At 42.2% G+C, this 12,256-nt stretch overlaps 1 protein-coding gene across 1 annotated transcript in view; it reads right to left on the bottom strand.

The window, feature by feature from the left end:
* Positions 1 to 12,256, bottom strand: part of SLC9A2 (solute carrier family 9 member A2) — a 91,312-nt gene that overhangs the window by 58,791 nt on the left and 20,265 nt on the right. The window contains exon 2 of the mRNA XM_061431796.1: positions 3,564 to 4,027. Coding sequence (XP_061287780.1) covers positions 3,564 to 4,027 — 464 coding nt within the window. The remainder of the gene's footprint in view (positions 1 to 3,563; positions 4,028 to 12,256) is intronic.

The following is a 12,256-nucleotide window of genomic DNA, read 5'->3' as shown; positions in this document are numbered from 1 at the left end:
TTTGAGTCATTCCTTGTGCTCAGTCATGTCCGACTCTTTGTGATCTCATGCACTGTAGCCCACCAGACTCCTCTGTCCATGGGATTTCCAAGGCAAGAACACTGGAGTGGGTTGCCATTTCCTGCCCCAGAGGATCTTCCCCACCCAGGGATCGAACCCACATCTCCTGCATTAGCAGGTGGGTTCTCTACTACTGAGCCACCTGGAAAGCCCCCAACATCTCTGCCTCAATTCTTTAAGGATACCTGACTGGGATGCAAAATTGTAATTTTGTACATCATTTTCTAATTGTTCCTAATACCTGGTTAATTCAACCTACTATTCAGCCAGCCCACCTTCTTCTCCTGCTGTGTTCACAAATCCATTCTCTATATCTGTGTGAGATCTGATACTTTTTTTTTTATTATTTAATCAGAGGAAAACTGCTTTACAATGCTGTGATGGTTTCTACAATAGAAAAACGCAAATCAGCCACAATTACACATATATCACCTCCCTCTTCAGCCTCCCTTCCCTCCCCCAATCCCAACTCCTCTAGATCATATTAGCACATATTTATGGAATCTAGAGAACATACTTGTGGACACAGTGGAGGAAGGAAAGAGAGAAAGTAGTATAGATCTGTATCACTATCATGTGTAAAATAGAAAGCTAGTGGGAAGCTGCTGAATAACACAGGGAGCCCAGCCTGGAGCTCCATGAGGTCTGATTCTTGACACACTCAAAGACTGGACCACTGAGGTGACTGAATGTGAAATCTCAAAAGAGAAGGGACAGCAGTGTAAAGAAGTGGCAGGTCATCCTGAAACAGACCTGATGATGCTCCCCTATTCCTAAAAGTAATGCATCAGGATACTATTATCTCTTGGTGAGGTTTTCTATACACTAAATAGACCCAAGATTGTCAACTAAAATTTCCAGTCTCCCTGGTAACAGTGTATACATCGAACATCAGTCAGCAAGGAAAACGTGATGCCTCCAGAAATTAGAATGAGTTATAAAACATCTTCCGGAGAAGGCAATGGCACCCCACTCCAGTACTTTTGCCTAGAAAATCCCATGGACGGAGGAGCCTGGTAGGCTGCAGTCCATGGGGTCGCTAGAGTTGGACACGACTGAGCGACTTCACTTTCACTTTTCACTTTCATGCATTGGAGAAGGAAACGGCAACCCACTCCAGTGTTCTTGCCTGGAGAATCCCAGGGACGGGAAGCCTGGTGGGCTGCCGTCTATGGGTCGCACAGAGTCGGACACGACTGAAGTGACTTAGCAACAGCATAAAACATCTTCATCATTAGGGCAGTTTCCCACTTAAAATTTAATACTGGTGAGTGAATGACTAACCACTATTAATGAATAATGGAATAAATGAAGTGGATTTTGTTACTTGAATGAGGTGACTTCACTGTCTCAAAATAGCTCTCAGCTATTCTAAAAATTATGAGATGGTTAGACAGCATCACCAACTCAATGGACATGAATTTGAGCAAACTCTGGGAGACAGTGAGACACGGGGAAGCCTGGTATGCTGCAGTCACTGGGTCAAAAGAGTCAGACATGACTTAACAACTGAACAACATTCTAAAAATGGGGTTTCCTTAACAGAAAATTATTTTTACATAATAATATCCACACAGAGTTAATGAATAGCCTTAAAGGTGATATTTTATTCAGGTCAAGGGTGTGAATACAGGTTAACAGAGAACAATGTTGGTTTCTATCCTAACTTTTATTTTGGATGTCATATTATTGTAAACTTTAACTGAATTATTAAAAAGATAGTCTCGGTTTGCTTCTGAAGCTGATCACAGTAACCTATCTTTGAAGAGCCGATGCCCCATGACCTACACACAGGATACTAAATATTGTGTGCGTGTGTGTGTGCGCACGCACACGCTCAGTCGTGTCCAGCTCTTTGCGACCCCATGGACTGTAGCCCACCAGGTTCCTCTCTGTCCATGGGATTTCCCAGGCAAGAACACTGGAGTAAGTTGTCATTTCCTTTTTCAGAGGATCTTGCCGACCCAGGGATCGAACCTGTGTTTCCTGCATTGCTGGCGGACTACTGGCCACTCTACCACCTGGGAAGCTCAAACATACTAGAAAAGATATTATTTAAAAGACCCTCTGTCCAACTCAGATGGAGGGACTCTTTCCAGGTACACAATAAAACTGAAGGGAACTGATTTTCTTTCCTTGTAATCTATGTGAACTTTTAAACAAATCAAGAATGCCATTTTAATGATAGGAACTAACAGAGGGGGTAAAATAACCTACTTAAGTTACTTAAATACACTTTACTTAATATTTCCCTCAATTTTCCTATCTGCAAAATGGGAAGAATACCTATTTCATAGGCTGCTATAAAAACTCTGGACACAAGATATACATTCACAAAAGGTTACTGACTATGATCCTATCACCATCTCTGCTACAGAACCCTGGCTAACATAAAACAGCATCACCAACATTCACTGACTGGTTAGCATACCCAAGGTCACCTGAGTGTCCCTGACTGGTGGCGGAGCTCTGTGCAGCTGTGTGGGTGAGGAAAGAGGCTTCTTGCCTGAGCTCGGGAAGCAGGTCAATTCTGCTCACATTAAGCTCATAAGAGCCTCTGACTCTAATTATGTATCAATTAGTGAGAATTAAAAACAATTTGCATTTTCTGAATTAATACCCACCTACGGAAAAATGAGGACCCAAAGTCTCCCAGCTGAGTAGGAAAAGGAAATGAGTTGGGTAATAAAAACTTTGCTTCAAATCAGGAAATAAAAAACACAGCATCCACAGATGGAGAGCGGCACTCAGAGGGCTTGACCATTTCACTTGTACAACACATGTCACAGGCTTCTCTGGTGGCTCAGATGGTAAAGAATCTTCCTGTGATGGAGGAGACCCAGGTTCAGCCCTTGGGTTGGGAAGATCCCCTAGAGAAGAGAATGGCTACCCACTCTTGAGTCCTTTGAATTATGATCAAAGACCATTGTTGCTGAAACTTCCAGTGAGAAACCCCAGTATACACAGCTCATAGTCATGGTGAAGCTCCTCTGGCAGCAGCGAAGCTGTGCAAACAGGATGAGCCACACAGCTGGTGTGATCCAGGCAAATGAAGATGAGGTGCCTTTATATAATCACAAATAAATCGTTGTTGTTGCTATTGTTGTTTAGTCACTCAGTCGTGTCCAACTCTTTGAGACCCCATGGACTGTAGCCCACCAGGATCCTCCTGGTGGGAGGATTCATGGGATTCTCCAGGCAAGAGTACTGGAGTGGGTTGCCATTCCCTTCTCCAGAGGATCTTCCTGACCCAGGGATCAAACCTGTGTCTCCTGCATTGGCAGGCAAATTCTTTACCACTGAGCCACCCGGGAAGTCCATGAATAAATAACAAATAATAAAGGTATTGAGAATTTTAAGACAGTGAGAACAGAGTCTGGAACCAAGCAAGGGGCCCTTCCCAGCACTAGGGCTGGGGACCATTCAGATGCCCACTCTGTGCACAGGACCAGTAGGTGGGGCCTCTGCCTGGTGGAGCGACACTGCAGGAGCTTGTTACTCACCACTGTCACGGCATCGTTCAGCAGGGACTCTCCAAAGACCAGGATGTAGAGCTGCTCGTTGACATGGATGTTCTCAAAGACGGCAAGCACGGCCACAGGGTCCACAGCCGAGATTAAGCTGCCGAAGAGGAGATTCTGGAGCAAAGTGATGTCACTCAGGCCAAAGGCTTCGATCTGGCAGATCCCGAACAGCGACACCCCAATGCCAATGGAATTCCAGAGTGTGCCGACCACAGCGTACCAGAAGATGGTGCCAATGTTCTCAAAGAATGGGCGGGTGGGCATGAAATAGCCCGCGTCCAGCACGATGGGCGGGAGGAGGTACAAGAAAAACACATCAGTCTTCATGGCCGGGGGGGACTTCTCATCCACTCCAAAGATAATCCCCCCTAGCAGAATTCCCACCATGATGAGCAGGCAGCTCTCAGGCACTATGGTGGGAAGCTTGTGATACAGATGGAATCCTGTTCAGGAAAACACAGGGACAAAATTTGGGTTATACAGGAATTATGGGGACGTCCCAGGTGGCACAGTGGTAAAGAATCTGCCTGCCAATGCAAGAGACTCAGGAGACGCAGGTTTGATCCCTGGGTTGGGAAGATCCCCTGGAGAAGGAAATGGCAACTCACTCCAGTATTGTTGCCTGGGAAATCCCATGGACAAAGGAGCCTGGTGGGCCATAGGGTCACAAAAGTATCCCTATGTAGGTATATTAATTCACATAGCAATCAAATATACATTTCTTAAAATAAAATTGCAACATGCAACAGAAACAGTGAGAAAATACCATTTTGATCAGACACATCAACAAGCTGCTATTACTGCATGATAATTCTAATGGACAAAGAGCAAATAAGAGAATTTAACTCTAAAAATAAATAGTATCAGTGTAGACCTAGTGAGGACCAGGGACTCCCATGGCCATGCAGCAGTGATGAGCAGACCCTCAGTGGGCAATGGAAACGAAGTGGGGAACTTGAAAATCTACGCCTACCTGGCAGTAATGATAAGGTAGCCCTTCCCCATCATACCCCCACCAGAGTGGTGCCATAAGAAGCCACCTAAAACAGAAGGTATAAATAAGACCTTTGGTCTCATAATACCCCAAATGCCTGTGTTCCAACAGGAAGTCATTCATCATACCAGGAACCAAGAAGATGGCAAGCTGAATAATAATAATTTTTAAAAAGATACCATCATAATGGCAGAGATGTTAGATTCATCTGACAGAAACATTAATACTGCCATGATAAAAATGTTGCATGAGTAATGACAATCACACCGGAAACAAATTTAAAAAATGGGAAGCCTGAGAAAAGAAATTTTAAACTTGAGTAGGGAAATACATGATACAAAGAAAAACCCTATGGAGATTTTAGAATTGAAGAATATAACAATTGAAGTCTTTAAAAATTCAATTGTATTGGCTCAAAAGCAGATTATTAATAAACTGGAAGTATGAATTAGTAAACAGAAAAGAATTAATAAACTAGAAGATCAAATGAGAGAAATTAACCAATCTGAATGACAGTGAGAAAACAGACTTCTTTTTTTTTTTAACGTGAGAGACCTGAAAATCTGTAGCAAAAGACCCAACATTCATGTCATTAGAGTTTCAGAAAGAGAAAAGGAAAAGGGTGGAAGTGGAAAACTACTCAAGAAATAATGGCTAAAACCTTCCAAAATTTGGCCCAAAATACGTGTGCTTAGTCGCCCAGTTGTGTCTGACTCTTTGTGACCCCGTGGACTGTAGCCCACTAGGCTCCTCTGTCCATGGGGATTTTCCAGGCAAGAATATTGGAGTGGGTTGCCATGCCCTCCTCCAGGGGATCTTCCCAACCAAGGGATCCAACCCAGGTCTCCAACATTGCGGGCAGCCACCAGGAAACCCAGGGCATAAAATATAAACCTACAGAATCAAGAAGATGAGTGAGACCCATACAGGAGAAACCCAAAGAAACCCACTTCCAGAGAAAGTATACTCAAACTTCTGAAAATACAGAAGAAAAAAAATCTTGATAGTAGATAGTGAAAGGACACCTTACCTATGGGTGAGAAAACAGAATTTGAGCAGATTTCTCTTTGAAAATTGTTAAGGCACAAGCATTAAAAAATAGTGAAAGGACACCTTACCTATGGGTGAGAAAACAGAATTTGAGCAGATTTCTCTTTGAAAATTGTTAAGGCACAGTGTTAAAAAAATAAATGCCAACCCACAATTCTATATCCAGTGAGACCACCCTTTGGTAATGAAAAAGAAATCAAAACATTCTCATTTGAAGAAAAACTAAGAAAAATGTGTTGCCAGCAGACCTGCCCTAAAATAATGGCTAAAGGAAATCCTCAAAATGGAAAGCGATGGAATTTTGGAACATCAAGGATTAAGAAAACAGAGGGAAAGAGTGAAAATGCAAGCAAATTCAATACGTTTTCTTTCTCCCCTTGAATTTTCTAAATTCAGCTTGGCCACTGAAGACAAAATTACAACACTGTCTGATGTGGTTCTCAATGTATATAGAGAAAATGTTTAAGACGACTATAAGTGGGGAAAGTAAAAAAAAAAAAAAACATTCGGGAGAAAGGTTTCCACACTCACAGGGGTAAGTGATAACAAGAGTAAGCTGTTATTAGCTATATGTATCTACACTTTGTAAATATACATATATATGTATATATATCAATATATGATATAATACTTGGAGGAATCACTAAAAAAAAAAAAAAGCTATACAAAGCTCAAAAACACTATCAATAGATGGAAATGGAGTTACAAAAAGTGTTCAAGTAACCCACAGGAAGACAGAAAAAGAAAACAGAGAGATAAAGAGCAGAGAGTAAACAGAGAGGAAAAAAAAAAGTGGCAGATTTTTAAAATCTCAAACAGCACAGACACACCAATAGTTACCAAAAAATGTAGGTTATCTAAATGCATCAATTAAAAGATAGCTGTGAGCAGAATATAATAAAAAGCATGACCTAACCATATGTTGTCTTTAAAAAACTTTTACTCCATATGCAGTGGGGTAGGCAGGTTGAAAATTAAAGAATGGAAAGAGTTACATCATTACGTGTTAGTCGTATAGTCAGTCATTCAGGGTTAGTTGTATACAGCTCTTTGCTGTATGGGCTGTAGCCCACCAGGCTCTTCTGTCCATGGGATTCTCCAGGCGAGAATGCTGGAGTGGGTTGCCATCTTCTTCTCCAGGGGCTCTTCCCGACCCAGGGACTAAACCGGGTCCCCTGCATGGCAGGCGGATTCTTTACAGTATAAGCCACCAGGGAATACATCATAAAAATATTAATCAAAAGATCAAGAGAAAATGGGATTGGCTAATATCCAATAAAGTAAGCTTCAGAGCAAAGAAATTTCCCAGAGACAGGGAGGGACATTGGATAATTATAAAATGGGTCAATCCACCAAGAAAACATGGCAAGTCGAAATGCATATGCACCAAACAACAGAACTATAAAACATACGAGACAAAAACTGATGGAATTGAAAGGAGAAATAGGCAAATACATAATTACAGTTAATAACTTCAATACTTCCTCTCTCAATAATTGCTAGATCAACAGCCAACAGGATCTAATCCTATAGAACAGAGGTCCCCAACCTCTGGGATCTAATGCCTGATGATCTGAGGTGGAGCTGATGTAATAACACTAGAAATAAAATGCATAATAAATGTGCATTGAATCACCCCAAAACCATCCCCCCGTCCTCAGTCCATGGAAAAATTGTCTTCCAGGAAATTGGTCCCTAGTGCCAAAAGATTTTAGACCACTGCTACAGAAGACCAACCAACAAAAGCAGATAGATACACATTCTTTCCAAGAATCCACAGAGGATATACCAAGACAGAACATTTCCTGGGACAGGAACACATGTATGCCTGTGGCGGATTCATTTCGATATTTGGAAAAACTAATACAATTATGTAAAGTTTAAAAATAAAATAAAATTTAAAAGAAAAAAATAAAAATAATAAGAATATCAAAAATTAAAAAAAAATTAAATTTAAAAGAACTGAAATAATATAGAATATATTCTTTGATCACAATGGAGTCAAAATGGAAATCAGTAAAATATGGAAAATTAAAAAAATCTCTAAACTTGGAGACCTAACAACTCACTTCTAATTAATCTATGGGTCTCACACCCACCAAGATGGCTATAATCAAAAAGACAGAAAATAACAAATGTTTTTGTGGGTGTGGAGAAATCAGAATCCTTATACAACGGTGAGAATATGAGTTGGGCAGCCATTTTGGAAAATAGTCTGGAAGTTCCTCAAAAAGATAAACAAAGACATCATTTGACCTAGAAAATTCACCCCTAAGTACGTAAGAATGAGATGGTTAGACAGCATCACCCACTCACTGGACATGAATTTGAGCAAACTCAGGGAGATAGCTGAGTACAGAGAAGCCTGGCGTGCAGCAGTCCATGGGGTTGGGTTGCAAAGAGCTGGACACAACTTAGCAACTGAAGAACAATCACTTTCCTACTTCCAACTTTTCTGTCTTCTTTAACCTTTAACTTTTCTCTTTTATTTCCCTGTGGAATGCACGGCCCACTGGTTTATATCTGATTACACTAAAGGTTTATTTGCACCTGTCTCAATTTTGTTAAGGTTGTATGAAAGTGAAAATGAAGTTGCTCAGTCGTGTCCGACTCTTTGCAACCTCATGGACTGTAGCCGACTAGGCTCCTCTGTCCGTGGGATTTTCCAGGCAAGAATACTGGAGTGGGTTGCCATTTCCTTCTCCTACACTGTAAAAGTAATATCTTTACTGTCTCCAAACACAAAAGAGCAAATACTGCATGATTCAACTGATATTGACTACATTAAACAGTTGATTTCATGGAGACAGAAAGCAGAATAGAGGTTACCCAAGGCTGGGAGGAGAGAGGTGAGGACTCATTGGTTGACATGCAGAGTTTCTGCTTGAGAAGATGCAAAAGTTCTCGAAGTGTGATGGTGGCACAACATCGTGAATACACTTAATGTCGCCAAATTGTAACTTAAAAGGTCTAATGGTCAACCAAGTGTCAGAGGCATAAGAAGGACGTGCTGGCCTCTCGATGGCCACCCCAGCACTGTTTGTATGCACAGGGTCCTTATTCAAAGGGTAAAACATGAAAATGTCTCACACACAAATTCCATAACAACTTCCAATTTTCATCAATGGTAAGAGTATGTCACCATCTGTACTGACTTATTTCTCTCTTTGTAACATGATCTCACTCTGAGAATGGCACTCATTTTGATTATTATTACGTTGCATCAATGCAAAGAAATAGAGGAAAACAACAGAATGGGAAAGATTAGAGATCTCTTCAAGAAAATTAGAGATACCAAGGGAACATTTCATGCAAAGATGGGCTCGATAAAGGACAGAAATGGTATGGACCTAACAGAAGCAGAAGATATTAAGAAGTGGTGGCAAGAATACACAGAAGAACTGTACAAAAAAGATCTTCACGACCCAGATAATCACAATGGTATGATCACTCACCTAGAGCCAGACATCCTGGAATGTGAAGTCAAGTGACCCTCAGAAAGCATCACTACGAACAAAGCTACCACTAGCTACCAACTGGTGATGGAATTCCAGTTGAACTATTTCAAATCCTGAAAGATGATGCTGTGAAAGTGCTGCACGCAATATGCCAGCAAATTTGGAAAACTCAGCAGTGGCCACAGGACTGGAAAAGGTCAGTTTTCATTCCGATCCCAAAGAAAGGCAATGCCAAAGAATGCTCAAACTACCGCACAATTGCACTCATCTCACACGCTAGTAAAGTAATGCTCAAAATTCTCCAAGCCAGGCTTCTCCAGCAATACGTGAACCATGAACTTCCAGATGTTCAAGCTGGTTTTAGAAAAGGCAGAGGAACCAGAGATCAAATTGCCAACATCCGCTGGATCATGGGAAAAGCAAGAGAGTTCCAGAAAAACATCTATTTCTGCTTTATTGACTACGCCAAAGCCTTTGACTGTGTGGATCACAATAAACTGTGGAAAATTCTGAAAGAGATGGGAATACCAGACCACCTGACCTGCCTCTTGAGAAATCTATATGCAGGTCAGGAAGCAACAGTTAGAACTGAACATGGAACAACAGACTGGTTCCAAATAGGAAAAGGAGTATGTCAAGGCTGTGTATTGTCACCCTGCTTATTTAACTTCTATGCAGAGTACACCATGAGAAACGCTGGGCTGGAAGAAGCACAAGCTGGAATCAAGATTGCCAGGAGAAATATCAATAACCTCAGATATGCAGATGACACCACCCTTATGGCAGAAAGTGAAGAGAAACTAAAAAGCCTCTTGATGAAAGTGAAAGAGGAGAGTGAAAAAGTTGGCTTAAAGCTCAACATTCAGAAAACTAAGATCATGGCATCTGGTCCCATCACTTCATGGGAAATAGATGGGGAAACAATGGAAACACTGTCAGACTATATTTTTTGGGGCTCCAAAATCACTGCAGATGGTGACTGTAGCCATGAAATTAAAAGATGCTTATTCCTTGGAAGAAAAGTTATGACCAACCTAGACAGCATATTGAAAAGCAGAGACATTACTTTGCCAACAAAGGTCCGTCTAGTCAAGGCTATGGTTTTTCCAGTGGTCATGTATGGATGTGAGAGTTGGACTGTGAAGAAAGCTGAGCGCTGAAGAATTGATGTTTTTGAACTGTGGTGTTGGAGAAGACTTTTGAGAGTCCCTTGGACTGCAAAGAGATCCAACCAGTCCATTCTAAAGGAGATCAGCCCTGGGTGTTCTTTGGAAGGAATGATGCTAAAGTGAAACTCCAGTCCTTTGGCCACCTCATGCAAAGAGTTGACTCATTGGAAAAGACTCTGATGCTGGGATGGATTGGAGGCAGGAGGAGAAGGGGATGACAGAGGATGAGATGGCTGGATGACATCGCTGACTCGATGGACATGAGTTTGAGTGAATTCCAGGAGTTGGTGATGGACAGGGAGGCCTGGTGTGCTGTGATTCATGGGGTTGCAAAGAGTCAGACACGACTGAGCGACTGAACTGACTGACCGACTGACTGAAGTTGAATACACAACAAATTCCAAGTAACCCTAACTGTCCCAGACAATAGACAAAACTTCATGTAACATGAAAAAGTCTGGACCAGAGGTTGCAAACTGACAGGCCATGGGCTATCATGGCCTTCAGGGCTATTTTGTTTTGTTCATCTGATGTTCTAAAATATTGAGCTAATATCTGGAAATTGAGTTTGCAGGTAGAAATTCTCTTGTCTGGTTTATCCTGGAAAATCAGCAGACTGGGCCCTCTGTCCCTCACCCATATCAATGTGTTCAGGGGGACAACTAGCTTTAGCCAAGGCAAGTAGTGGCCCTCCAGCTCACCTGCCAGCTTCCCCCATCCCTGCCTCCCTACTCACATCTCACCAGTGCCCTCCCTACTCATGCACCACTAGGGCCACCCTGTCTGCCACCTGTCAACAGCTCAATTCCAAAAGTCAGCCTTAAGATGCAACTAAGACTGTAATGAAGATGAGGTTGGGAGGGGCCAGGGGAAACTTTTATTCTATATCTCCTCACTGATCTTTTTAGCCATGGGTGCAGGCTCAGTTGCTCACTCATGTCTGACTTTTGCAACTGCATAGACTGTAGGCCGCCAGGCTCCTCTGCCCACAGGACTGCCCAGGCAAGAATACTGGAGTGCATTGTCATTCCCTCCTCCAGGGGATCTTCCTGACCCAGGGACTGAACCCATGTCTTCTGCTTGGCAGGCAGATTCTTTACCACCGAGCCATATGGGAAGCCCATATGTATGTACATATAAAGACTATTATTTCTCTGGATTTCAAGAAAAATCACAAATTGAAAACAATAACAAGCTATTCCTTCAAATGACAGAGTTCTTCGGCCCCAACCTTGGAGGTGCCTGGGAGGAACCAGGCTCTGACCAGGGCTAGGGTGGCCAGGAAGATGCTCCTGGAACTGGATCCCTTGGATCACAGGTCCTGGGGGTGCGGGGCTAGCAGACACACCCAGGGCCGGGGGAGGGGCCCACGCTTCTGCTGCCCCAATCAGTCCAGGGCAGGCAGGTCACAAGGGAAGTTCTCTGGGCTGCTAAAGTAGCTAAACCATGGTGGTGAACTCAGGAACCACAGGGCAAAATAAACAGTCCACTGATACAGCCCCCTCATTCTGTGCTTTGTGGTATTTCTAGCACCCTCTAGAATCTCTTTAAAATCTATTCCAATGAAGGGACAAGCTTGGGCCACATCTGCTAGAGGGCTACCTCTGTAGTCCAAGGGGGTCACTCTTTGTCCAGGAATTGTCCAAGAGACTGACATGAAAGAGACAGCTAATAGAGTCTATGTAAAGTACACATTTTATATACTGATCTTGTCAAAAGCAAATTGATCTCTTCCTTTCCAAGATAAGAATTGTCCTTGAAGTTGGAGGAAACAGAAGACAGTAAAGAAATGGTAAATAGATAAACAAATACACACACACTGTACTTTTCTATAATCCTATTTCTCATTTCTCACTTAGAGTTATTCATGGTTTTGAATTTTATATTCAATTGTTTACCACTAACTAGTTTTCAAAAAACCAAAACCAATTATGTACTTGAAAGCCTTGATTACTTCCTGCCAAGGAAGTAGATTACTTAGAATGCCCTGGTAATGGGTCA

The sequence above is a fragment of the Bos javanicus genome, chromosome 11 (assembly GCF_032452875.1).
Source record: "Bos javanicus breed banteng chromosome 11, ARS-OSU_banteng_1.0, whole genome shotgun sequence".
NCBI lineage: Eukaryota > Metazoa > Chordata > Mammalia > Artiodactyla > Bovidae > Bos > Bos javanicus.
This window is presented reverse-complemented; position numbering and strand designations above follow the sequence as displayed.